The following is a 26,126-nucleotide window of genomic DNA, read 5'->3' as shown; positions in this document are numbered from 1 at the left end:
CTTTAGGCGAACGTTCACCAAAAGGACACAGTACATCCATTAGAATGTACCTTGTAGACATGCAACTACACGGAACATAATTAACCATGTGCCCCAGCTGTTGCACTCTGAAATTTATCACCACACCTGTGCTAGGTCACACTTCCCATGGGCTGTTTCCAGCAAATGAGAATAGCAGGAATACTAAAGTATACATGGGTCTCTTGTGGTGGCTGGCCTTGGCTTGAGGACTTCTCAAAGGCCTTGCTGAACCTGAATTAAGACAGAGAGGCTCTCAATAATCAGGACAAGATGACGTACTTTGTAGTAATTAGCCTCTTTTTCCAGTCATCCTAATGACTGCTCAGTGGGCCCATGTACAAGAGTGGCCATGCTGGCAAGGAGGGAGGCTTATATAATGACTCCGCAAGATGGACTTCCCCTCACCAAGACTGACCTACTGAGTGCCTGACCTGCCAACAGCAAAGACTAGAGACCAACACTGAGCCCTGATATGGGCACTTAGTGGCAGGTTACTTACGTTAGATCCCCTCTATCACAGAAGGGACAGCAATTTACTCTCACTGGAAAAAATGCATCTGGGTATGGCTTTGCCTTTGGTACTTCTGTCAGCCTTATTAACTGTCATGGAATAGCAAAAACTGTGCTGACCTATCTATCCACTTCAAGTAGCCTTTGATGGTTTAGAAAAGTAGCTGAGATGTTGAAGATCCACATGGTCAAGTCAGTTTTAGAGAAAAAACAATTTATATTTTTCTTTCCCACTTTCTTTTCTCAGTGCTCCACCATAGTTGTCTGCCAATTTTGAGCCAGCAGAGGCTCAGGTGGGGCATTAAAAAAAAAAAGAAGAAGAAGAAGAAGATTTATTTTAGAAAGAAAGAGAGAATGCAAGCCGGGAGAGGGCCAGAGGCAGAGGGAGAAGGAGAGAGAATTCTCAAACATATTCCGTCCCTGCTGAATTGAGCCCCATGTGGGGTTTGATCCAAGGACCCCAAGATCATGATCTAAGCCAAAATCCAGAGCCTGTCACTCAACTGACTGAGCCACTTAGGCACCCCTCAGGTGGGGCATTTTTAATTTGAGCTACGAATACTTTTTCTAGAGACGTTTTAAATCAGGTATTTGGCAAAATCTGTGATGCAGTTAAATTTACTTTCAATCAATCATGCACAGAGAGTGACATCTGCTGGTTATAAAAATTATGTCTTTATCCTCATTCTTTTTTGCAATTGACCAATGACCTTAATTATATAGTAAAAATATAAGATAATTATCTTTCTTGGGAGAAAAAGAAACCAACATGTGACCCATAAAGGCCAATATATGTACCATTGTGGGAAACTTTTTTAAACTAAGAAAAAAAAATCTAAGTTTCTTCTTCATTTTAGCAGACACTGCGGTCTCTTTAATTTGACCAAGGGAAAATAAACTGTAGTAGAATTTGAAAATAAATTAAACATTCAGCTATTCCCTTTAAAATATCCTTTGGGTTTTTCTTTCATAGCAGAAATGAATGAATTTAAGAGAGAATTCTAGTGGATTTAATGAAAGACTGGTCATCAAAGGTCATTTGCTTCTGGCATTGCACCATAGTCCTGCTCTTTGTATTGTTAGCTTCCATGTGTCATACATGTACTTGCTCCCATCCTTCTTCCTTCCTATCTTTATATACACTCATGTATCATGAAACTTTATACACTCTTCCAGATTTATTCCTGTATTAGTTTTGGAAATTATTCCCACTGCTTCTGATGTTAGATTAGGAAAAAATAGGACTTATATTTGGTAACTACAGTTTTAGATGAAAGACATGTGCTTATGTTTATTGATAGAAGTATTCTGATCATGGTGATCAAGTTGAGTTTTGTGTAGAAAACACAAACTTCAATTTGCCATACTCAGGTGGCCTCTGTTAGATTCTGTTCCCCTTCAGTTTTTTTTTTTTTTCCCAGTGTTTCGCCATTATAAAAATGCTTTAATTACATGCCTCACAAATAAAACTTTGTGGACATCCCTCATTCTTTCCAGGGGTGAACTGCTAGAGGAAAAATTCCCCAATCTAAGGGCTACAAATAATCAATAAAGGAACTAAAATCAATATTACAATAAAAAATTGGGAATAATAGGAGATAAACATTTTATAAATTCCATAATTACCTACTATCTAGAGGAGTCAATATATATATAACTTTTAAAACTGATAAATAAAAACTGGCATAAGTGGGGGTGCCTGGCTAGCTCAATTGGTAGAGCCTACAACTCTTGGTCTCAGGGTTGTAAGTTTCAGCCTCACGTTGAGGGTAGAATTTACTTAATAAAAAAAATAATAAAACACAAAACTGGCATACATGTTTGGTATAAACATATGTCTTAGAGATAAGGGTGGATCCACAAAATGTTAAAGTGGAAATGGTTAAGTAATTGGACAGGAAAGGGACTGTGGCTTTTCATTATTGGACTCATTTTTTTAGCATGAAAAATGATGCTAAACTATTTTGATAAGACTAAAGTTTTGAAATAAAAATGTAAATTTATTAAAATTTAAAAATGTTTTGCCAAATTATTATCCAGAAAAAGTATATTAATTTAAATTCCCACAGGAAATTTTCTGATGGCCCTGAATTACTACAGTGATTTCACATCAATTTATTTATTACTTATATTCTGGTCTGTTCAAAAGTTTTAAACTATGTTAGGAAAATACACATATGTTAAGATGTAAAATAAGTGAGAGAATTGGGGGAAAGGGAAAGTAAGATGAGGCCAGCGGCCCAAAGAATCCATCCACACCATCTGGAAGCTGGTTAAGAAGGAAGGCCCTTGAGCTTAGCCCAGATATGCTAAATCAGAATCTTTAGGGTGAGGCTCTGGGATCCTCTTTTTAGCAGTCTCAATGACTTTTGAGTCCTGCTATAATTTAAAAGAAGACAAAGAGTGACTAATAGGATATTAGGATATTTATTAATATCATGGTATTTAGAGCATGGGAGCTAGAGGAATGGACATTGGAAGACTAACTCCAAAGAATATATTTAAAAGTATATCTTACATGACTCAGATGAAAATTAAAAATTAAACATGCTAAACTTTTTCATGGGATTTGATATACCATAAATATAAAAAGACAGAATTATAGCTTAGTTTTAACAATGAAATTAAGAATATATTTAAAATTATACATTAAAAATGTATCAGCTCACAGTGACTTCTGCTGTAGCTGTAGCTTCTGTTCAATGATGTCTGAGAAACGAGGAACTTTTTTTGAAATAGCCACACGGATGTCATCACTCATATTAAAGCAGCTTCTGGACTTTGTTTTAAAATGTAAAAGTGATGAAAATCCCAACTCACAAAGGTACGTAGTTGCAAATGGTATAAGGATTTCTAGAGCTGTCTTTGCCAGGCTTGGGAACACTGTGAACTGAGCACACCAGAAATCCTCAAGCTTCATTGTCTCAAATTCCATTAGAATTTGGCCACTAGCTCGTAATTCAGCCAGATCATTTTTCATCAAATAACCATCATCGACAAAGTCCAGATTAAAAAGAAACGGATCCAGTATCCATTTACTTGCCTCAGTAAGATCTCCGATAGAAAAATATCCATGAAAGAAGTTGCTCAGCTGTTGCAGATGCAGTGTTATTTCAGCTGCAATGCTTGCTGCTTCATTATCTGAAATAATGATTTCTTCAAGAAAAGGAAAGTTGGTAAAATTTCTTTTCTCAATTCGCTTTAGCCAGAATGGAAACTTCCTAACAAAAGCTGATAACTTTTCTCTAGCTGATACTGTATTCATCCCAGTCCTTTGCATTGATGCACTAAGCTCATTCAGGTGTTTGAATAAATCTGCAAGGTATGCTAAGTGAACTTTAAACTCTTTATTTTCAAAGCCATCAACTAAATTACTGCTTTGGTGGTGAAGAAACTGATTTATTTCTTCATACATTTCAAAAATATGGGTAAGTATTTGACCTCGGGAAAGCCACCTCATTTCAGTATGGAAAAGGAGGACACTATACTCGATTCCAATTTCTTCAAAAAAAGCCTGGAAGAGGCGATGATTTGGAGCTCGTCCTTTGATAAAATTTATTACTCTCACCACGGTAAACAGAGCATCTCTCAGTTTTGTAGGCAAAGTCTTTGTCACAAGTTCATGAGGATTCAACAAACAATGTGTGATCACGATATGAGGTGCCTCTTTTTTGACACAGGCAACAAATTCTGAATTTTCTCCTAGCATAGAAGAAGCACCGTCAGTACAAACAGAGCCACATACATCAAGTGCTATCTTATGCTTCAAAAAGAAGTCTCTGAAGAGACTGAACACATCTTTTCCTTTCATTGTTAACTGCAATGGTTCACAGAACAGAAATTCTTCTACGATCTCTCTTTCTTTTATGTATCGTACAAATGCCATTAGCTGACTGCAGTCACCCATGTCCATTGTCTCAGCAAGTTGAACACCCACTTTAAGAGGACTGGCTTTGATATCTTCTAGAACTTGCTGTAAGATATCCTGGCTCATTTCATCAATTCTAGAATGGATCACATCATCTGATAAGGGTACCTGCTGAAGCTTCTTTTGTGCATCTGGTCCCAAAACTATCTGTGCTATTTCCAATGCACAAGGTTTCACTAATTTTTCAGCTATTGTATGAGGATTCTTCTCCTTGGCACATAAATACGCAAACTGATATGATGCTTGTAATAAGGCATCCTCGTGAGATGCAACTCCAAGTGCTTTCAAGGTTTCACTCTGATCAGATGGTGTTGGCATATGCTTCAGGCTATTGAGATCATGCCCACCTATACCACCATGCTGTCTGTTAAAATGATCAGACAATTTTGATGGTCTGAGGTCAGCATTTGAAAATACTGAGTTACACAAAACACACTGTGGGCGCTGAGTTCCATCAACCTCTGTTGTACAGGTGAACCAGTAACGAACATAGTCATCATCCCATTTGCGTTTCTTCGACATGGTACCCCAAAATTCTCAGGTAGTATTCCAGAGGTGCTGCAGAATTTTGCTTTGGGAGTAAAATATAACCCACACATTAAAAATCAGTGGCTAACCGAATTAAAACAAAGCCACATCACACGCCATCCTGTCATTTGTACATGTCAAGAAATATCCTGTAACATGTCAGTTCAGAGTAAACCATGATAGTATGACAGTCCAACTTAAAGCTATCAAACTCACAGCTAATGTCCTGGAATAAATGACTTACCAGTAAGCTACATATGGGAGATTTGGACTTATGCAAGTTGTAAATAGCTGTAAATCCTTTACTGGTGAACAGCAGTTAGGGCTTAATTTGCTTTCAGTGATGTATGTTCCAAACAAATCTGGTACATTTTGTATCCCCTAAAAGGGCATCTCACTACCACCCCCTCCTTCCATCATTCTCTGCCAGGGATGTACACACACAGACAGTTATGAACAAGTGAATAGAGAATGGAGTAATTCACTAAATAAGGAAGGACACATTTTGACATAGTGGCTAGTTCTTTTTGATAGTTAAGGATTAAACAGGTCTGTAAAACTATGTGATCCTTGAGTGGCTTTCACTCCAACCTAAGTAGAGAATTTCGAATGAGTCTGATTAAGTCACCTTTGAAACAGAAGTAGGATACAAATTTGACTCAGATCTTCCCTGCTGCTAGAGTGTAACACACTACCAGTCTCTGAGTCATACTGTCTATACAGAAAAGCAAAACAAATTGCTCAGGAGAAACACAACTATTCTTGTCACTGAAACTTCAGAAAAACCTCTCTCACAGAAGGACACCCTTAGTTACAATAGGAATTTCATGATGCTTTTTCATATAACTACCCCTCAGTAAAAGCAGTCCAAGAAAAAGCCGAAACTATGGAATGAAAATAAGCAATGTTCCTAAGATTAAGATTTGTTTTAATCTGAGGACAGGAATTAGAAGGTAATGGTTCCTGGCTTAGCAAATGGAGGAATCAGTAAAATCTTTTGCTAAAATGCAGATTCATGGTCCCCACTTCCAGAGATTCTGATTCCCTAGCTCTACAGTAGGGGCTCAGAATCTGTACTCTACATAAGCATTTTAGATAATTCTTATGCATGGTAACTAAGATAGTAATCTTTAATAAGAGATGCTCATCACAATCACTGGGAACTCCTCTGAAATTATACATCTCCCTTCCTTAGAACTAATAAATCATGTTCTCCATAGGAGAACAAAAGACTCTTAAATCTTGGGGCACCTGGCCGGCTTAGTCAGTACAGTAGGGGACTCTTGATCTTGGGTCATGAGTTTAAGCCCTATATTGGGCACATAGATTACCGTAAAAAAAAAAAAAAAAGACTCTAAATCTTGTCCAGGTGATTCTAATACATATCCTCGTGAGTAGTTAGATTTAGAGAAATGAAAACATATCCTTCAGGCCATCCACTAGATTATGGATAGGCTAGGTTGCTAAGTAAATAGTCTAAATGCTTTAATAGGCATTTAAGTTTCTGAGTTGATAACAACCTCCTAAGAAAGTTCAGGGACCTAAGGAAGAATGCCATGCTTTTTTTCTTTCTCCTTAGCAATGAGCAAAGGTATAACCCACAGGTAGGCTCAAATATACCTTAGAAGATAGTTCTATCTCCCAGATAAACAAATGATCCCCTAAGTTTCCAAAGTTCTATTCTACAGAATGTGGTGGAAATAAAACAGGGACACATTTAAATCCAAATGCCCACTTTGGCCATAAAAAAATACCTCACAATAAGTAAGGCAAGAATATTAATTAAAACGCTAACTTTTTAGTAGTTCTGCCCAATTAACTAGCTATAAAATGAACTTCTATGTAAACTAATAAGTTGGCAAGCCACATGGCTACTTGTTATGAGTCAGTTAAAATTTGGAAGATGATTTGAAGTTTAAAAGTTGATCCTAAGCTTTCTTTTGTCAAGTGATGATGATAGGGTCAACTATGTTTAGGATCTCTCCTAACTGATAATAAAATTATAACATCAGCATAAAAATGCTTATTTTTCTATACTCTCTTATGTATATTTACTATGTATGTTTTGGGGAGGAGTAGAAGTGAATGAAAAAGCTTTGCTCAGTCTCATTAGAAATTATTATAGTAATAGACTAGTTAAGGGTCCATTCCAACCCACCCTGACTATGCCACTCAGGTATGTTTTGATTGAAAATTTACCTGTTTTGACAAAAGATTTTTAGAAAAAGTCATTTGTAGTAGTAGTCCTCATCCTCCTCAAAAAAGGAGAATAGGTAGCAAGAATTTTCAAGATTCTCAAAGAGGAATTTACTGTGTTTTAGAACTTTACAATTTTCATTTGCTCCTCTGTGTTATTTAGTAATCACAATATCCTAAAATATGGAAACACTAAAAAAGCATCAACATATTATTGTTAACTGGGGCGCCTGGGTGGTTCAGTTGGTTAAGCATCCGACTCTTGATCTCAGCTCAGGTCTTGATCTCAGGGTCCTGAGTTTGAGCCCCACGTTGGGCTCCACACCCAGGGTGGAGCCTGCTTAAAAAAATGGGGAGGAAAAAGAGAAAAAACTTAATTTAAACAGGTGTGATTAATGGTATGCTTGTGTGAAAAAGGGTACTCATTTATTAGAGATACAGACTTTGCTGCTTACAAGGTGAAATGAAAACACGTCTGGGATTTCCTTTGAAAGACTGTCGTCAGCGCGCGTGCACACACACACACACACACACACACACACCAGTGGGGTGGAGACAGAAGACCTTAGATGGGCCTTGAGTTGGTAACTGCTGAAGCTGAATGATGGGCACACAACATTGCATCATTCTCACTATATTTTATGTTATGTAGGGGAATTTTCCGTAATAAACAGTAAAGTTATCGTAGTCAGCAAAACGCATTATCTTTAGACATGATTCGTTTTCAGAATGATTCTTTTGAGAGTTTGAGATATCTTAAGATGCAGAGTGAAAGATGTGATACAAACCAGTAAAATGTTTTTGTTTTTTTTTTTTTGCAAGTTTACGGGGTATAAGGGTAGCTATGAAAAAGTATCACGACTGTGAGAGAAACCCGTTAGAAGTGAGCATTCACAGAACAGAAATCTCTGGGAAAGGCTAAAACCTGTATCTCTGCAGTGACAACAGCCCAGTGCAGCTGTAAACCTACGACTCCGAGCCAAACACAATTCCTCTTCTGTCTCGGCACTGCCTCCTCCGGTCCGAGGGGGCGCGGTGTCCGGGGTCGGGATTTCGCGAGGACACTTGGCAGAGGCGACAGCCAGAAGGAAAGGGCCGGGGATACAGCAGCCGAGCAAAGGCTCGGGCGGCAGACGCCGGGCAGCCTGGCTTTGTCACCCGGAGGCCGGTCCCTTCCGAGCCTCGATTCCTCGAGTGGGATGACAATAGTACCTACCTTACAGGGTTGTTGGGAGCTTTAATTATTAAGCATGCATGTGCAGACCATGCAGCTCGTAACTGGTAGGCACTGTTGGTGTATTATTAAGGACGGCGCGTTAGGGCAGCGGCGCGAGCTGCGGGCGCCGGCGGCGAGGAAAGAAGACTCCGCTCGCTCCGCACCCGCCCGTCTCCGGGCCCGGGCGCAGGCCCAAGGGATGCTCAGGCCTCCTTCGGGCGCCGCTCTCCGGCTGCAGGTCGCTCTCCGCTCAGGCTGGGGTACAGCCGCCGGGCGCCGGCTGCTCGGCTCCGGGCCCCCAGCAGGAACCTGCGGGGCGCGGGGAGACGGAAGAGTCCGCAGCGGCCTCCAGCCGGCCGCCCCGGGGTTCCATCCGGGTCCTCCGCGTGGCTTCCCGCCCGCCGCCCGGCCGAGGAGTCTCCCCGCGCGCAGGCGCATTAGCCGCCGGTGGAGGGCTCCGCCGGCTGGAGTGAGGAGCATGCGCATGCGCGGTGGTCCGCTCCTTTTTTTTTTTTTTTTTTTTTTTTGTATACGTGGAGCGGGGATTCTTTTGTGTGTCTGCCAGAGAGGATGAGTCGTAGAATCTAAGGAATGGAGAGTCCACGTCGTTCTTCAGAGCACTGAAGTCAATTTTGTAACACCCAATAATTAGCGTTTTCTATGTGTGATCAAGGAGTAAAGAGTTAGGAAGCTCATTGTACTCCCCAATTAAACATTGCGGCAAGCGCGACAGGCTGTAAGCTCCACGGAGATACTCGCAGTGGAGATGAACTTCTAGAGCTTGTGTCTTCTTGTCCATGCAGGTCACCCCTTTCCATAAATTAGAGCATGTAGATGAATTTCCTCAGAACCATAATTCGAGAGAAAAGACCGTCAGTTTTATTTAAAGTTCATTTTAACAGGGACACCTGGGTGGCTCAGTGGCTGAGCATCTGTCATTGGCTCAGGTCATGATCCCAGAGTCCTGGGATCGAGTCCTGCATCAGGCTCCTGCAGGGAGCCTGCTTTTCCCTCTGCCTATGTCTCTGTGTCTCTCATGAATAAATAAAATCTTTAAAAATAACATAAAATTCGTTTTAACTTGATCTTAAACTTATAAACTCATTATTAGATTTTAGACGGAAAAAATTCCCAAGTAGAAACTAGGTAACATTGTTAAAAGAAACTCAAACAGACGTCCTTCCTATTTGGGGGGTATTTCCTCTCAGAATTGTTACAAACTTAATGAAAGAACAATTTATTCATTTTTGTATAGTTAGTCTTGTTAGAAGCATCCCACAAGGTTGGGGAAAGGGGTATTATTAAAGAATGTGGGACAGATGCATCATTTTCAGGTGTTGAGGGTGAACCTTGTAGACTGAGGCAGGCTTAAGGTTTCTGTCAACAGAAGAAATTGCAAGAGACCAGTCTTCCTGGCCCAGAAAGTGGGGTCTTAAAATACTAGAGAAAGGAGTAGGCTTTACTTGACATTTGACTTGACAAGTCAAAGATACTTGGCTTTATGTCCTGCACTTTTTTTTTTTTAAGATTTTATTTATTTATTCATAAGAGACAGAAACAGAGACATATGCAGAGGGAGAAGCAGTCTCCTAGCAGGAGCCTGATAGGAACTCCATTCCAGGATCCCAGAATCATGACCTGAGCCAAAGGGAGACACTCAACCACTGAGCCACCCAGGTGCCCCTAACACTTTTAACTGTCGGGACTTGAGCAAGCTACATGGATTTAAGTCCATGTGCTTATTGTAAAATAGGGGTACTATCCATTACTCCAGGAAGTTCTTTTGCAGAAGTAACATATAAAAATTACATGGCTTTAGCACTCAAAAGGCAGCTATTATTGAGATAATAAAATCAAAGTTCAGGGGCACCTGCATGGCTCAGTCCGTTAAGCATCTGTCTTTGACTTAGGTCATGATCTCAGGATCCTGGGAATCCAGCCCCGAGTCAGGCTTCCTGCTCAGGGAGTCAGCTTCTCCCTCTCCCTCTGCCATTACCCCTGCTTGTACTCTGTCAAATAAACAAAATCTTAAAAAAAAAAAAAAAAAAAAAAAATCAAAGTTCACATAAGAATGTTCCAGGTGTTACTTTTTTTTTTTTCCAAAATGAAGTAGAAATAAGACAGGAGTTCAGATATTCTTCCTAAAATCAGTAAACTAGGCTTCACAGAAGAGGGAACAGAGAACCAGAAAAGTCAAGTGACACATTTTTTGAGTTAAAAGATCCTGAAATTTTCTAATTCGAAGCCCCCTGCCAGTCCCATAAACTCCTTTTCTGCCAAATATTTGAAATAATGCTACAAACCACTCAGTTAAGTATTCTCAATTACATATCTTTATTAACAAAAGATAAATACAAATAGACATCAGTGTCAGACTTTATGTTGAACCACCCCATGTTAAGGTAGGAATATGAAACCTAAGTCATCGACTTTCTTGAATTATATAAGAATGAGCTCCGTTTGCATTGTTTTAATTTCCTACCAGTCTGAATCTAGAGACTATATCCATAATACTTGACAATTTGTTACTCTCTCACCAGCACTATTTCTGAGATGGTAACTTAATGCGGTACTATAGTGGGTTTTGGTAGCTTAGAAGCCAGGGAGCTGTTAAAGGCCAATGTAGTTATGTCAGGGGTTTGAAACAGGCTCTTTGCATTGATCCCACTCACTGTATCATCTTCACAGTGTTCTTAGAAGAGGCCTGAGGATCATGGCAGTCTCAGTTATTAATAGTCCCATGAGCTATCCTTATAATTCTTTGAAGAAACCTTCAACTTCAGGTTTTGCTTTCTGCAATTTTTACAAAGAGACACCTCCTCCCATAGAGACTAGGTACAATGGATATTCTACAATTTTTTGAAATTTAATATTCATGATTATTACATAAAGGCAATCACAAAACAACAAATAGTACCACAAAAAATATTCTCTATGATAGAGGAAAGCGTTTCTGTGTCCAAAGGCTCATGTCCAGCATGGTAAAAGACCTAGTACTGATCAGTCAACAGTGACTCAAGATGACAAAATACTATTTTTACATTCAAAGGCTAACCCATTTTGTTCTAGGTGTAAGGTACAAGGAAATATTTTAAAAATAAGAATTTTATAACCAAGTAGAAAACAGAATTATTACTATACAGATTGACATGGGGGGTAAAGTTATTCACATGTTCTACAGATTTCCTTTCAGTAATCCAAAGCCCAAGATAGAATAATTTTTGTTTGGCTTTAGACCAGTGAAACCTTAGAAGGCAAAACCAAATGATACTCAAATACCTACAATTATAGTTATTAGTAATTTGAAAAAAACGAAACCGTGATTTCAAGAATGAGTAATTCATCTGCCTTTGAAATGTGTGCTAACAGTAGATAAAAGGCCATAAAAATTGATGAAATAAAGTTTGAGACTTAATAAATGTTAAGTAGAAAATGTTCTTGCTAGGTAGAGAGCGAAGGCCTCTTTCCACATCGCCTAATATAAAACTGGAAATAAAAATCTTAATATATACTTAATGTACTTCCTCTTTGTTTTTCTTCTTTGTTTTTTCAGTGTGTAAAGAAATGAATTTACTATGAGACTTCTGAAGTCTTTATTAAAGTTAGGGAGCAAGAAGAGTAGTCATGGTTTTTCCACCTACGATCATTAGCAAAAAGCTGAAAAGAACGTATCAGCTGTGTCTGTCCTGGGTGACTGTTGATAACTAGTTACTACTGCCCAAGGAAGGAAGCCATGGGGTCATCTGGCCTCTGACGTTTCATTCTATAGGCCTCCATTTCCTCTTCAGTGGGTTCCCGAGTTTCATATATGCTATTGTAAGGCCGCTTCCTCTCATCAATCTGCATGATCTCCTTGACGTGAAGAAGGCGAGCCTCCTCTGCATTCAGTGCCTGTAGTGAGAGGAAAAACATGAGTACACAGCTCTACATCAGATCTCTTCTAGTAGCAGAATACAAAAGATCCCATTGAATATAAACTGCTATATCAAAAACCTGGATTGTCTGAAAGAGCTTGAGAGTCAGCCCTTCTATTGTCAAGCTACAACTAATCACTATTTGGCTGATATGGTATTTTCATAGAGCACAAAACATTCTACAACATTTTCAATGTTAAAAAAAATTTACTTAATAACAAAGATTCAACAAGATTCATTTTACTAACAGAAGTCCACAATTGATGCTTCTGGTGGAAACTACAATTCTGATTTTCCCAAGTACTTGCTGAAAACTACAAATTAGAGAGCTAGAAGGCAATTCTCTTTGGGCATTGTCAGTAACTCTAAAATAAGAGCTTTACAAAGCACATTTCTTCTGTAGCTTAGTAATATTTATCAAACATTCCAAGGAGCAGGCAATACTGAAAAACACAAAAATCTCCATTTGTATTCTAGAATTTCAAGGTAACCACAGACGTGGAACTCATTTCCTTATTTTTAAAATGAGCTTGGAGACAGGACTAGATAATTTCTTAAGGTGGCTACAAATAAAGAATACTGTCATCACTTGGACTATTTAGAGTTCACGAAGTACCTTCTTCAATTTCTCATGTTTCTTTTCTTCATCATCACTATCTGAACTGCTCTTCCGATGCTTCTTTTTCTTCTTCTTTTTCTTCTTCTTCTCTTCTTTTAGTTTCTCCTGATGCATCTGACAGGGAGGATTGAAATATATAGTGTTACTAACGCAAAAAACAAAGCTCCAGCACAAATTTTAAAGTCAGCCTTGAAGGACTTAATTCAGGACAAATGATTATAGACTTACTTCCATGAGGGTTTGAGGTTTTTTCACAGATTCTTCTCCAGATATGTCATTTATAATACATTCCTCTGAATTCTGTGGGAAAATACATGTAATTTGACTTGAGTATCATAGTTACCAATCACTGAAGGAAAAGTTAAAATTTGAAACATGAGAAAATATGTTTCATACAGATTTTGACTTAAGAGCTTTGGTTGTTTTATACTTGTGAGGACAGGTACTTACAGCAATCTCCTTGCCAGCTTCTCCAGTGCAGTAGGAATACTTGAAAAAAGAGTGACAGCATTTGTATCCCCATCGGCCTTCTTTCCAGTAAGATCCCCAGATATGCTGCAGAGAGAGAGTTGTTATTTAAAAAAAGAACCCGAAACTAGGGACTCTCGCATACTGCAGAGATGACTACAAAAGAATACAGCCCTTTAAAAAGTAAATTGGGAAGAAAATTATGGGGATTCCAGGGCTAGCTGACAGGAAAAAGGTGGCCTGTCCTCAAGTGTGAGAAGCAGCCATTAAGTTATAGTGATCTCACATTCCATTCCCAAAACTATAAAAAAAAATTAGGATTATCTGACTTCTCTTCAAAAATTAAGAACTGGGAGATTCTGGGCTCACATTCCCACTTGGCAAGAACTGACTGTTGCTGACCACTGGATGCCCCTTTTAGACAAGGTCTATGCTCTCTAGTTTATACAGTGTGCCTGGCTCGCTTCACTCATATACAGTTAGTGGCCTGGCTCCCAGAGGTGCTTCGGTTTTTGACCTTAGAAAATTGTAGTTTGGGTACTTCAAGGGTATAACAAGTAACATATGTTTTATGATGTGATGTGGTATAATTCATCACAAAACACTATGAATTATACTGTATCACATATGTTCTTGTCAAAATATTTAACTTATATCTAATCAAGCCTTTACTCTGAATTCCTGTTTATAGGAAGTGCAGAGGCCACAGGAATAAATTGTATAGCACCAGGAATCAGTCAAATACAAAATATGAGACAGTTTACAAAATAACTGGCCCAATCTGAGAATTGCTGTCATGAAAAGGGAGATATGACACAGGAAGAGAAAAAGAGACATAGCAACCAAATTCAACTTTGACTGGATTCTGACTCAAAACAAAAACAAAAACCACCCATTTAAAGTTTTTGTGTATATTTTAGTAATGTATTTAAGAACTAGAGATTAGATGATAAGAAGGAGTCATATCAATTTTCTAAAGTGTGATAATGTTGATGTAGTTATGTAGGGGGCTGTCCTTAATTTTGGGAGATACATGATATAGTTTCTTGGATAAAATACCATAATATCTGTTATTTTCAAATGTTTTAGTTAAAAAAATACAAATATAAATTATATGTATATATTATTCTATTTACATACATGTGCACACACACATTCCCCCAAAGCATATATGGCAACATGCAAAAAATTTCTGAACCTAGGTAGTAGGTATGCGGGTGAACATAATAGTATTCTTTCACATTTTTTGTATTTCAGGAAAAATTTCATAAAACAGAATTAAAAAAAAAAAACCTAAGCACAACAATAATTCACTAATGAAGCTGTAATAAGAAAATATAACCCAGAGAAAATGCTAACATGGACACCAAATGGTTCTAGTTTAACACATACTGTGTGATTGTGGATCTTCACATCTTCCTCATACTTAGAGCAAGCAACAGCTCGTTCCTGTCCTTTGATGACTGTCCCATGCCTTGAGTACTCCACATAGTCTTCAGTCTGAGCTAAAAGCAATTCAGCTGGAGGGGCATCCAAGTGTTCTTGGCCACCATACTAAAAGAACATTGAACATTATTAAATACGTTTTACAGAAAAGATTTGCATTCAGATCTCTATTGATGTCTTCAGTTGATATTCATCTGTTGATTCATCTAAGATTACAAAATGGCCATGATTCCTCTTATTATTAGTTTTTTAAGATTTTATTTTGAGATTTTATTTTTCTTTTGAGAGAGAGAGAGGGAGAAAGCATGGGTAGGGGGAGGGACAGAGTGAGAAGCAGACTCCTTGCTTAGTAGAGAGCCTAAAGAAGGGCTTGATAACAGAACCCTGGGATATAACCTGAGCTGAAGGCAGACACTTCATCAACTGAGCCACCTAGGTGCCCCATTTCCTCTTATTCTTGTATGCATGCCCATTTGCCACATGACTTTGCTACTCTTCCGCTCAAGAGATAGTTATTTTTTCTATCCTTTGAATCTGGACCTGGCCATGTTACTTGTTCAGGCCTGTTGGAAATTGGCAAATGTGATGCAAGCAAAGCCCTAAAAAGCATACTTTTTGTTGCTAGTTTCTGGTACCCTGAGAATGCTTAATGAAGCTGGACTAGCCTACCACAGGATGAGAGCCCACAGGGGGCAGGGATGAGCTGTTCCAGATGAGGGCTCTTAGGATAATCAACCTGCTAAATACTAGAGACCAGAATGAGGCCATTCTAGATCATCCAGCTTCAGATGGCCCAGATCAGGAGACCCACCTGACATACAAAGTTGTGAGCAATAACGACGTTTATTTTAAACTACTAAGTTTTTCCATGATCTGTTTTGCCTGCAAAAGTTTCTTGAGAAAGCTATAGTGATAATGCATACAACTGATTACATCAATGGGATGATAGGACTATTCCTAACAAATTAAAAGGGTCTCTCTGTGTGTTATATTTCAAATGTGAATCAAATGATTATTAACTGGCCATTTCTCTTTAATGAACATTCTTTTTATAGCATTTTGGTCAAAATTACCTTTTCCAAGATGCTTTCTTTCTGCTGTTCTTTGAAGTCTTCTTTTTTGACTTTGAAGGACTTGTACAACAGCTCTAGTTTTGTAGGATCGGCCTGCAGATGTACTTCAGATCCCTTGTCATAGGCTTCCCAAGCAAACACTACAATAATCAAAAACATCTTAATGAGTTCTCAGCTACATTTATTGCATGCTTGAAAACAGCTTTTAAAAATGCCTCCAAATTTCTTTTGAGCTGACAGAAAATATCTTGACATAGAGCAAACACTTACACTGTGTCTGAGCCATTGAAATGGTATCTCCTGTGTATCTAACGAAGTTATCCCCAGCATAGCTCACTCTGTAAATATATATTTAAAAAACAAATTGTTTCAGAAATTGCATTCTTTAAGGACAGTGAATTCTTTTCTAACCCAACCATAGATGCTGTTCATTCCAACTCAGGTTCACCTTCATGATTAAAAACTCTCCTCCCCATCTTGAAATCTATACATTTAGCTTGATACTTACTCATCTGGATTTTTTCCTGCGTTGGCATAAGGATTCTCTCTCATCGCTCTAGTTTTGGGATCATAGTAAGCAGAATTTGGATCTAAATTCCGCAAATACTAGAAGGAAAATGTTTTAAAACTGCATTAATGTTTACTTCTCTCAAAAAAAAAAAATTTCAGCAAACTAGGTGGAGGAGTTAATCATGATCAATTACATGTATCTCTGTATATCTGGGGTACAGATGAAGGGGAAAAAAAGACTGATACTTAATCTTGGAATGACTGACTGTATTACCCATATACTGCCCAGATATCAGATGAGTAGATAAAATGTAGGGTGAAAAGACAAATATTTCTTGAATGTGTGTTAAGTTGGCAGGGCTTACTTTTGCAATATCTTCTCGAATCCTGAGATTCCGGACAGTGATTCGTCTCTTAGAGTCAAAGTTCTGTCCAGGCATGTCAATATCATCTGCATATTTATCTTCATCCTCATCTTCACTATTATGATCTTTTTCCTGAAGGAAGGGGAAAGAAGGAAAAACAAATTATAAGAAGAAAAGAGCAGCATTTAGTTCTTGCTTTCCTTTGAATTCCCTTTAACCAAACTATTTTATTATTATTATTATTATTTTTAAATTTATTTATGATAGTCACACAGAGAGAGAGACAGAGGCAGAGACATAGGCAGAGGGAGAAGCAGGCTCCATGCACCAGGAGCCCGACGTGGGACTCGATCCTGGGTCTCCAGGATTGCGCCCCGGGCCAAAGGCAGGCACTAAACCGCTGCGCCACCCAGGGATCCCTATTTTATTATTTTTAAAGATTTTATTTATTTATTCAGGAGAGACATAGAGAGAGAGAAGCAGACTTCATGCAGGGTGCCTGATGTGGGACTTGATCCTGGATCTCCGGGATCACGCCCTGGGCTGAAGGTGGCGCTAAACTGCTGAGCCACCCGGGCTGCCCTTTTTTTTTTTTTTTTTTTTTTAAGATTTTATTTATTTATTCATGAGAGGCAGAGACACAGGCAGAGGGAGAAACACCCTTTAACCAAACTCTTATTCACTTATATTCTTTAAAGCTATTATTTATGTTATTAGCCATCAGAAACTGAAAAATTTAATGTATACCTAGATAGGGAAAATATTTATTACCATCTGAGAATTTGGTTCCTCTTCTCCCCACTGGTGTTTTGGAGAATTCTGCATTATTCAATAAGAAAAAGAATTTGTAATTTTATTTCACTGAATCTACTAATTATTTAACACTTTAGGTAAAATAATATAATTTAAATCTAACTGAACAAATCCTCATATTTCTCAATGTAATCAGCATGTCAGTTCTGAATACAAGTATGTCATTGCAACTAATTTTATCAGACTGTCTACAAAGCCAGAATATTTCTAAAGAATTTTCAATGATATAGTATTATAATCACACAAAGGTAAGAGGAACATTAAAATGACCAATGTACCCAAACATATATTCATTTCTTATATGTTAACCTTTAGGCATATACCAGTTTTGCTAAACCTCACTAGCTTTCTATCAAATCCAAAAAGAAAACATTACCAGGATCATGTAATAAGTATCTTTAGAGCCAAAACAACTTTTGTAAAACTTAGGCAATGAAGGAATCTACTTAAGTGACACTGTATTGTAATTTAAGGAGAGTCTAAGATCCCTGTCACAAAGACATTTTCTTCATTACCATTGGTCAGGATTTTTTCTAACTTCATAAAATGCCTATAACAAAATAGTATTTCACCATATCCCTTTAAAAGGCTTCAAAGATTAAAAAGAGTAACTTATAGCATTAGTGGGGGAATGTGAAAATATGAGTGTGTACGAATATATCTATCTATTCTACTTATATAAACACAGTGATAGATACACACATACATATGCTATATATTACATTACATTATGTTATATTGGTGGGGGCATAAATTTGTATAGCTTTCCTGAATGGTAGCTAAGTGATACGACATCAAAATTTTAAATAAATAAAAATACTCACTGCATCAACAATTAAACATTAAGGAATTTATTCTAATAGAATAATATACCAATTATATAAAGAGATATATATAAGAATGTGATTTACACATTCTTATATATATTGTATATAATGTGTTATATTGTATATTATATATTGTATACAATATCAAAAATTTGGGAAAAATCAAATAATTATTAGACAACTGGTTATATAAATTACTGTACTCAATGACCACTGAACATCCATTAAAAGTGATTCTATCCAATTTGCAGAAAAAAATTCATACAATTTGCTACCTTTTTTGCTGTTATTATTAAAAAAAAGGGGTGAGAACGGTTGTAACATTATATATTTGTCTTTGCTTGTGAAACTGAAAGGATCCATAAGAAAAATAAAACAGATTATGGGGGCGGTAAGGGTTAGAGATAGGGTAGTTGGAGGCAAGGATGGGAGACTTTACTGCATATATCTTCTTAAATTCCTGTGAGTTTTGAAACGTGAATTTATATAAAAATAAATAGGTCTGCATTCATTGACAGAAATGTGAGCTCACTGCACTATATATTAATTGAAAGATGAGGTGATAAATGAGTATGTAAAGGTGAAATCCACATTAAAAACATGCATTATAATTGCATACATATATAGATATATATATATATAATGTTCTATTTTTTTCACTGAGCTATATATTACTTTCAGAATCAGAAATATGTTTTTTTCTTTTTAAGATTTTATTTTTTAAGTAATCTCTACACCCAATGTGGGGCTTGAACTCATAACCTTGAGATCAAGAGTCACATGTTCTACTGACTGAGCCAGCCAGGTGCCCCACAAATATATTTTTTGGAGTTTCTGCAATTTGCTAGTTCAACCAAAAAAACACACTTATACTGCTGTACAGAAAGTTAAACCTCTATAGTAGATTCTTCTACTGTATATAGTTAATATTAATATTCAAGCACTGAAAGTGGGCAAAAACCATCAGTCCCCTGTATACGCTTAAATATACTTACTGGGGAAATAAATTAGACTGTGTTTACAACAAACAACAGAGAATATATCAGAACAAGAAAAACAGGCCATTTTCCTTTTTCCAGAGTTGGTATGGTAATAACAGCTATCAATTACCAAGTTTACTTACTATATGATATAATGCTAGGCCTCTTGAGGGGTAGGTGTTGTTGTCTCTACTTGGCATGATAAACAGACTCAGAGAAGTAAATTAATTTTTCTATGACCACGTATCTGGCCAAGGGCAGAGATGTATCTTAACATCTATCTGTTAACCTGAGATGTAAACCTGCCTGCCAGGTAGCCTCAGTGATTGCTCACTTGGTCATTAGGTCTGTTTGTAATTCATACCTGCTGAGTCCCTTTCAGGAATTGAAACTCCAAATGTTTAACTTATTACTCATGTGTGCCATAAATTTGTTTAAAAGAAAACTTTTAATAAGCACAATATACATTAACTATTAAGTTGTCATGAATAAATGGCTACAATACATCTTTTTTACTGTAAAATTATTTTTACTCAGCTATAAAATTATTACATTATGGAAAACGTAGAAAATGCTAGTAAAATACAAAGAAAAATTTACTAATTCTACAATGAATGAAAATCAATATTCTGATTTTTTCCCTGTGATATTGTAATATTTTTTATTTGTTATTTAAATGTAAGTGTTATCCATTGTTGTTACAAAGTATCCATAAAAACCATTTTAAGAGCTATGCAACATTGTACCATGAAGACACAGGACAGTTTATTTTACCCACTCCCTAGTCCTGTTTTTAGCTATTTCAAATTCTTGCTATTTGATTTTTATTTCGTGATTTTTAAAAAATTTCATTCAAATTCAGTTAACATATATCACTGGTTTCAGAGCTAGGGGTAAGGGTAAGTGATTCATCAGTCTTATATAACACCCAGTGCTCATTACATCATGTGCCCTCCTTAATGTCCATCACCCAGTTACCCCTCACCCTCCCACTTCTTGCTATTTTAAACAGTGCTACATCTTTGCATATGTGACCTCTTTCCTGACTACTAGAAAATTCTTTAGGATGGAGGGATCTACTAATGTTCCTGTGAACTGTATAAAAGTGCCAGTTTTAGTCTTTCCTCACAATAGCACTTCTGTCTTCCTAAATCTTTTCTAACTGAAGAGATATAAAGTGAACTGTTTTGACTTTCTTTTTTTTTTTTTTTAACTTAGAGTCTGAATTTTTTTTATGGATCATTTTTATTACTTACAGCCTGTTCCACTAATTTTCCTGAGGCTAATTCTTCTTGGAGTTTCTGGGCTTTCAGTGTTCGTTTTGCCTAACAAAAAAGGAAACATTTGAAATTTACTTTACAACATTCAAATGAACATTTAATTTTTACACACTTAAAACCAATAAATCTATTGTTTTCAGAAAGGTCATCTCTTTGAGATTTCTCGTAGCTCTAGATCTATGATTTCTAAGTAACTGGAGTTTGTAACTCCTATTGAATCAGACATTAATGTAAACTGAGCCAAATAGTGCCAGTGATTAAACTACAGAGAATAAGTCCTGTCCAAATGGGGCAGCTGTCACTTGACTCCAGATGACTGATGCTTGCCAGGTGGGCCCAAGATCACCATATATTTTATTGTTCAAGAATAGATGAAATTTACACTATGTGACATTTTTTACTGTGATTTTTAAATGTAAACTCTTATATAAAAAAAGAAGGCAAAAATAAATAAATAAATAAAATAAAAAAATAAAAGAAGGCAGCATGACTATGGATTTTAAGGAACAGGAGTAAGTAAAATCATAACAAAAACAACTGAAGTTGAATTAAAATAAAATTCACTTTTTTGAAATGAGTTATCCTATTCCCCTTTCACTTCTCTCAAATGCTATGTGAGGCAACTTAATACAGGCCCAGATAAGATGCAATGTGTGAGGCTTGGCAAGTTTATAACCTTAAAAAGCCAAAAGCCTTAGATACTAATCTGTTCTCATGCTTCCAGTATCTTCTGGAACCTCAGGGAAGTCTCAGGAAATGAGAAACAATACAAGAATCAAATAAGAAACTGCTGCCAATATGGTTAGCATACCTTATTTTTGCTATTGCATCAGATCTTATACTACTATAATAAACATGCCACCATTTTTATATTGCTTGAAGACTCGAAAAACAGAGTTGCTTAAACAGTGATACAGCAAAATGTACATTCTTTAAGGAGTGTGAGAAAGCAGGGAACATTGCTCACCAGATCAACTTTGGCATATTCTTCCACAATTTTCATGTGTTCCTCTGGATTATAGCCATTCCACCGATCCCTCTTCCCATCATAGTCAAACATCAGCTGAGGCTGGACATGTTCATCTGGAGCAATATTAGTACCTGTAAATTTTGCTCCAACTCGCCTAGGTCTCTGGGAAATAGAATAATAAAATCAAATCTTTTCCTAAGTTCCTGTAGCCTAAAGGAAAGTTTCAGATGACATTTATAAAGTGTGCATAAACATATCATGGGAATTTATGGTCTGTTCACATATCAGTTACTCTCCTACTCTCCAGAAAATTTTGATGGTGCTAAACTAATTTCAGTGAAATTAATTTTTATTTAACTTGTACCAAAATTTAGGTAATTTCAGAAAAACAGAATTAAGCTATCTGACAGGAAAAAAGAAAGAGACCCTCTGACAAATTTCTAAAATTCTCAAAGGTGAACTTACCTCAAAGCAGTCTTTCTTTTTGTGTGTCATGGCCCCACAATTTTCACATGCTCCTTTGCGGTACTTAGTAGTTATGGAATTCTATAAAAGGACATAAAGAAAAACGTTTTATTTCTGAATAAGTTAGAAAAAATTTGGCTCTTCTTACTATATTGTCCAGTGAAGTGATTTACTCATTAAGAGAAATACTACTTAGAGTCTCCATACTTTTATAAATGAGAAAGTTTAAGTACTTTAGCAATATAAAACTTATAAAAGAAAACACAGAAACAAAAGTAGCATGTATTGTGAATTTTAATCCCAGGTAAAAGATGTTTTATAATCTGATATAACTTTATTAAAGGCTTTTATATTAAGTTATTCAAATAAAATCTCCATTTTCACAAGGATATATATAAAAGTTGCCCAAATACCTCTTTTACACCCCTCTTGTACCATTCTCCAGATGAGCTGTATTGCTTTTGTTTCTCTGGTTGTGGTCTCTGGTGCTTTAAAGTAGGTCTTTTTGATGGATCAATATACCATGGCACTGAAGAAATATACTGAGGTATATGAGGGTTGATGTCTCTGTAATTTAAAAAATATATATATTTTAAGAATAAAGTTTGAAAATAATTGATAATACAATTACAAAGGTAGCCTATACAGACTCTAAGAAGAGAGATAGTGCAGTGGAGGGGAGAGAGAAAATATGCCTGATCTCTCTATATAATATAGTAAAAACAACAAAATTAAAAATAAGTAATTTATTTTAGAATGAAAAAATTTCCAATTTAGCAACTAAGAATAGTGACAGAACTGAAGCGAGGAAAGATATAAGGAAGATAGAGATGAATGTTAGAAGAGTAGATAAATCTTATGAAAGAGCAAGAAGCTAGCCAATAATGCCTAGAGTTGATTACAATAACGATGTAGGTACATTATTTAGAGATGTAAAGGTATCAACCAGAAAAACTCAAAATAGAAAGATTTAAAAGTAGTCATTTTCCAGAGTGGAACAGGGAGTGGGAAGAGCTGAAAGAGATGACTGCTGTTCATTAGAAGTCCTTCAATACTTTTTTATTATTAAACCTTACATATATGAATTTGATAAAATAATAAAAACAAAAAGGATGTAAATGGCAAAGATAGTTTCCTGTCAAACTAAAAAATGAGAAATTGCTAAACTAAGTAGATATAAATTTGAACTTTGAATGAACAGATAATGCAAAAAATGAATGTACTTACTTTCCTTCTTCATCAACTTCTGCTGGAGCATTACCCAGTTTTCGCTGTTCTTCTAGCTCCTTCTTCTTTCTCCAGTCCTCTCTGGTCATCTTCTTTGGTTCCTCCAGACTCATTTCTTTGGACCCCGACAGGGGGGCTGCATTAACTGCATCTACAGCTGCAGCTGACATGGTTATCTGGATACCTCTATGAGAAGAAAGAAATATATATTAGTATAAAGTAGGCCTTCATGAGTTTATCAGGGAAACTATCAAAAGTACACAAATTGCATACCTCATAACACATACTACAGTCTCATTTATATATAATATTTTATATGCTCTTATAGCATCTGTGAGGGAAGGGTCTCTTTCTCTTCCACAAAAAATCTCTATATACTGTTCGCAGTTCCTCCCTCAAATCTAACTTACAAATGAAGAGAAACATACATACATGTACTTAAAATTTCCTAAGACTCTTTATCTTATTAATATTCCTTAATTTCTCTATATATGACTCAAACTTTTCTAGCACATTAACCCTACATAAGTAAACAATGTCCTATTTTTCTCAAAGATGTAATTCCTTAAGAGTTATCTATATCCATAGACTCTATTTTCCCAACTACTTCGTTCCTCAGTCACTCCAATTTAGCTTCCACTCCTTCTCTCTCTGAAGAGGCCCCACAAAGTCATCAATGATCAATGTGCTAAATCCACTAAACATTTTTCAGTTTTCTTCCTTCTCTCTCTTTTTAAAATATTTATTTCTTTAAAATTTATTGTATTTCTTTATTTGTGTGAGAGAGTGCATGTGTGTGTGGGGGGCACGGAACAGGGGTAGGGGCAGAGGGGGAGGGAGACAGGCAGACCCCCTGCTGACCTGGAAGCTGGACAGTCATTGGGGTTCCATCCCAGGACCCTAGATCCTAACATAAGCTGAAATCAAGAGTCAGAAGCTCAAATGACTGAGCCACCCAGGCGCTGTTCCTGTTCCTTCCCTTCTTGAAACATTCTTACCTCTTGGCTTAAGTGACACTATAATCTGTTTTTTTCTTGAATCTCTCCTGCTGCTCTTGTCTTCTTTGCAAGTTCATCTATTTCGGCCCAGTTAGTTAATTTTGGATTCCACAAGGCTCAGTCTTGGAGTCTCTTTCATCACTCTGGACTTCATCAGTAGTCAGCGCATCTATTTCTAAGGCTTTAATATACCACTGTTGGCTCTCCAGCTTATTTTCTCCTTTTCAGACCTTTTATCTGAGTTTCACATACATATATTCCAATAGCTCGCTTCATAGCATCTACTTTTAGAGGGTCTTAGAAACACGTAAACTCATCAAATTTTAATTTAAACTCATGATCTTCTCCATGGAATGCCATCTTGATTACTGTTTCCTCTCTTAATGAAAAATACTATTCATACCTTTACATATATGTTCCAGCTAATCTCGATAACTATTTCATCATTAAGTATTTTTGTTTTTTTACCTTCTGAATAGCATTCATATTTACCTACTTCTCTCTATCCTCAATGCTACCACTTTAATGGAAGGTATTACTTTCCCTTTCTTATTGGTCTCCTGCCATTCTCTCCAATCAGTTCTCCACACCGCAGTGTTATTTTTTCAGAACACAAATTTAATCATATCATAACCTACTTACACAAGCTTAAAATCCTACAATGTGGCTCTGTCCAAGATAAATATAATGCCATTCTCATACATCACTTTAAGTGTGCTAAGATAGTAAAAATAAGCACGTAAAATAACTTTTAAAAATATTTTAATTTAATCCAACATATCCAACATCCTATTTTAACACTTAATCAACATAAGAGAAAATAAAGTCCTTAAAATCCGATCAGATTTTACACGTATTCAGACCAGCCATATTTCAAGTGCTCAAGAGCCACAAGTAGCTAACAGCTGGGAAATGAAACTCCGATGATATCTGATAATTCTTACTCTAAAAATCATTAAGACGTTCCTGGTCTGGCTCGGCACAAGCACACTGAGGCCTAGGACCGCGGCTTTCTTCTCGGTCCCGGATCCCCATTCCCCCCTCGACCTGGAATTCATCACTTTCGTAGGAATGTATCTAAGAAGTAGGAGCCTTCGGCCTGTTTTCCAGAGTTTTTCAGCTTCACCTTCTCCCCATCCCCAAGTTCCCACATTTCCTTACCCAATCCGGTCACAGCAGAACCCAAAACCTCCCGACAGAAACAAACTCAATCCGTCAATGTTTACTTCCTGGCTTTCCGCCCTCTCCCGGCAGCCACTGCGGTAGTTTCCGGACGAGCGACACATGCGCACTAACGTCTTTCGGTAGGGGACCAGGTCAGGCTCCCACGCGATGTTATTATCGCGAGATCTCGCGCGCTTCTTTATTTACCTCGGGCTGGAGGAAGGGGTTAGTTTGAGCAGGTGCTTTCCTGCTCCCCGGGTTTGTGTTGTTGATTCTTTTAGAATCGCAGACTCTTAGGAGGCTTAAAAAAAAAAAAAAAGTACGGAGAATAGACAACAGCTTACGCCTCTCTGCAGAACTAAGAAATGAATGGGGAAGTTCGTGACATATTACAAAAGAAAGGCAGTTAAAATTAGTATTAATTAGTGGTCAGTGTGTGACACTTTGAGGGACGTGGTGAGCAAACAGAGTATTTCCTTGCATTCACAACATACAAAGTGAAAAAGGCACTAAAATGATTTTCAAATAATGTACAGTTGTAAAAAGCCTCTGTGAAAGGAATACCAGATGCTCTGAAAACCTAAGGCACCATTTGGTGGTTGTGACAT

The 26,126-nt window shown here is 37.0% G+C and overlaps 2 protein-coding genes across 3 annotated transcripts; both read right to left on the bottom strand.

Annotated features, from left to right (window-relative positions):
• Positions 1-2,935: 2,935 nt before the first annotated feature.
• On the bottom strand, positions 2,936-8,829 carry FAM200C (family with sequence similarity 200 member C). 2 transcript variants are annotated; one of them, XM_072824295.1, is made up of 3 exons: positions 8,400-8,829; positions 7,187-7,520; positions 2,936-5,030 (listed from the first exon to the last, which is right to left on the bottom strand). In XM_072824295.1, the coding sequence occupies exon 3, from the start codon at positions 4,979-4,981 to the stop codon at positions 3,197-3,199; it is 1,785 nt and encodes a 594-aa protein (XP_072680396.1). In that variant the 5' UTR covers positions 4,982-5,030; positions 7,187-7,520; positions 8,400-8,829; the 3' UTR covers positions 2,936-3,196. The 2 variants fall into 2 exon arrangements, with proteins under 2 accessions (XP_072680396.1, XP_072680394.1); XM_072824293.1 differs by lacking the exon at positions 7,187-7,520.
• A 1,880-nt stretch (positions 8,830-10,709) lies between these two features.
• On the bottom strand, positions 10,710-25,675 carry SLU7 (SLU7 homolog, splicing factor). The gene is made up of 16 exons (XM_072824296.1): positions 25,516-25,675; positions 23,357-23,542; positions 22,543-22,696; positions 22,130-22,210; positions 21,662-21,826; positions 20,671-20,739; positions 17,566-17,613; positions 16,795-16,926; positions 16,428-16,525; positions 16,190-16,257; positions 15,920-16,059; positions 14,793-14,954; positions 13,383-13,487; positions 13,161-13,232; positions 12,930-13,046; positions 10,710-12,290 (listed from the first exon to the last, which is right to left on the bottom strand). The coding sequence occupies exons 1-16, from the start codon at positions 25,638-25,640 to the stop codon at positions 12,111-12,113; spliced, it is 1,902 nt and encodes a 633-aa protein (XP_072680397.1). The 5' UTR covers positions 25,641-25,675; the 3' UTR covers positions 10,710-12,110.
• Between the last annotated feature and the right edge of the window lie 451 nt (positions 25,676-26,126).

This window comes from Canis lupus, chromosome 4 (genome assembly GCF_048164855.1).
Source record: "Canis lupus baileyi chromosome 4, mCanLup2.hap1, whole genome shotgun sequence".
NCBI classification, from domain to species: domain Eukaryota; kingdom Metazoa; phylum Chordata; class Mammalia; order Carnivora; family Canidae; genus Canis; species Canis lupus.
This window is presented reverse-complemented; position numbering and strand designations above follow the sequence as displayed.

Bases quoted from the DNA above. Each gene is read 5' to 3' on its own strand.
- FAM200C (XM_072824295.1), bottom strand. From the start codon at position 4,981: ATGTCGAAGAAACGCAAATGGGATGATGACTATGTTCGTTACTGGTTC.
- SLU7 (XM_072824296.1), bottom strand. From the start codon at position 25,640: ATGTGTCGCTCGTCCGGAAACTACCGCAGTGGCTGCCGGGAGAGGGCG. The intron at 21,827-22,129 runs GTAAGTTCACCT...TCTATTTCCCAG, and splicing joins AAAAGAAAGACTGCTTTGAG to AGACCTAGGCGAGTTGGAGC. The intron at 13,047-13,160 runs GTAAGTCTATAA...CCTCCCTGTCAG, and splicing joins AACCTCAAACCCTCATGGAA to ATGCATCAGGAGAAACTAAA.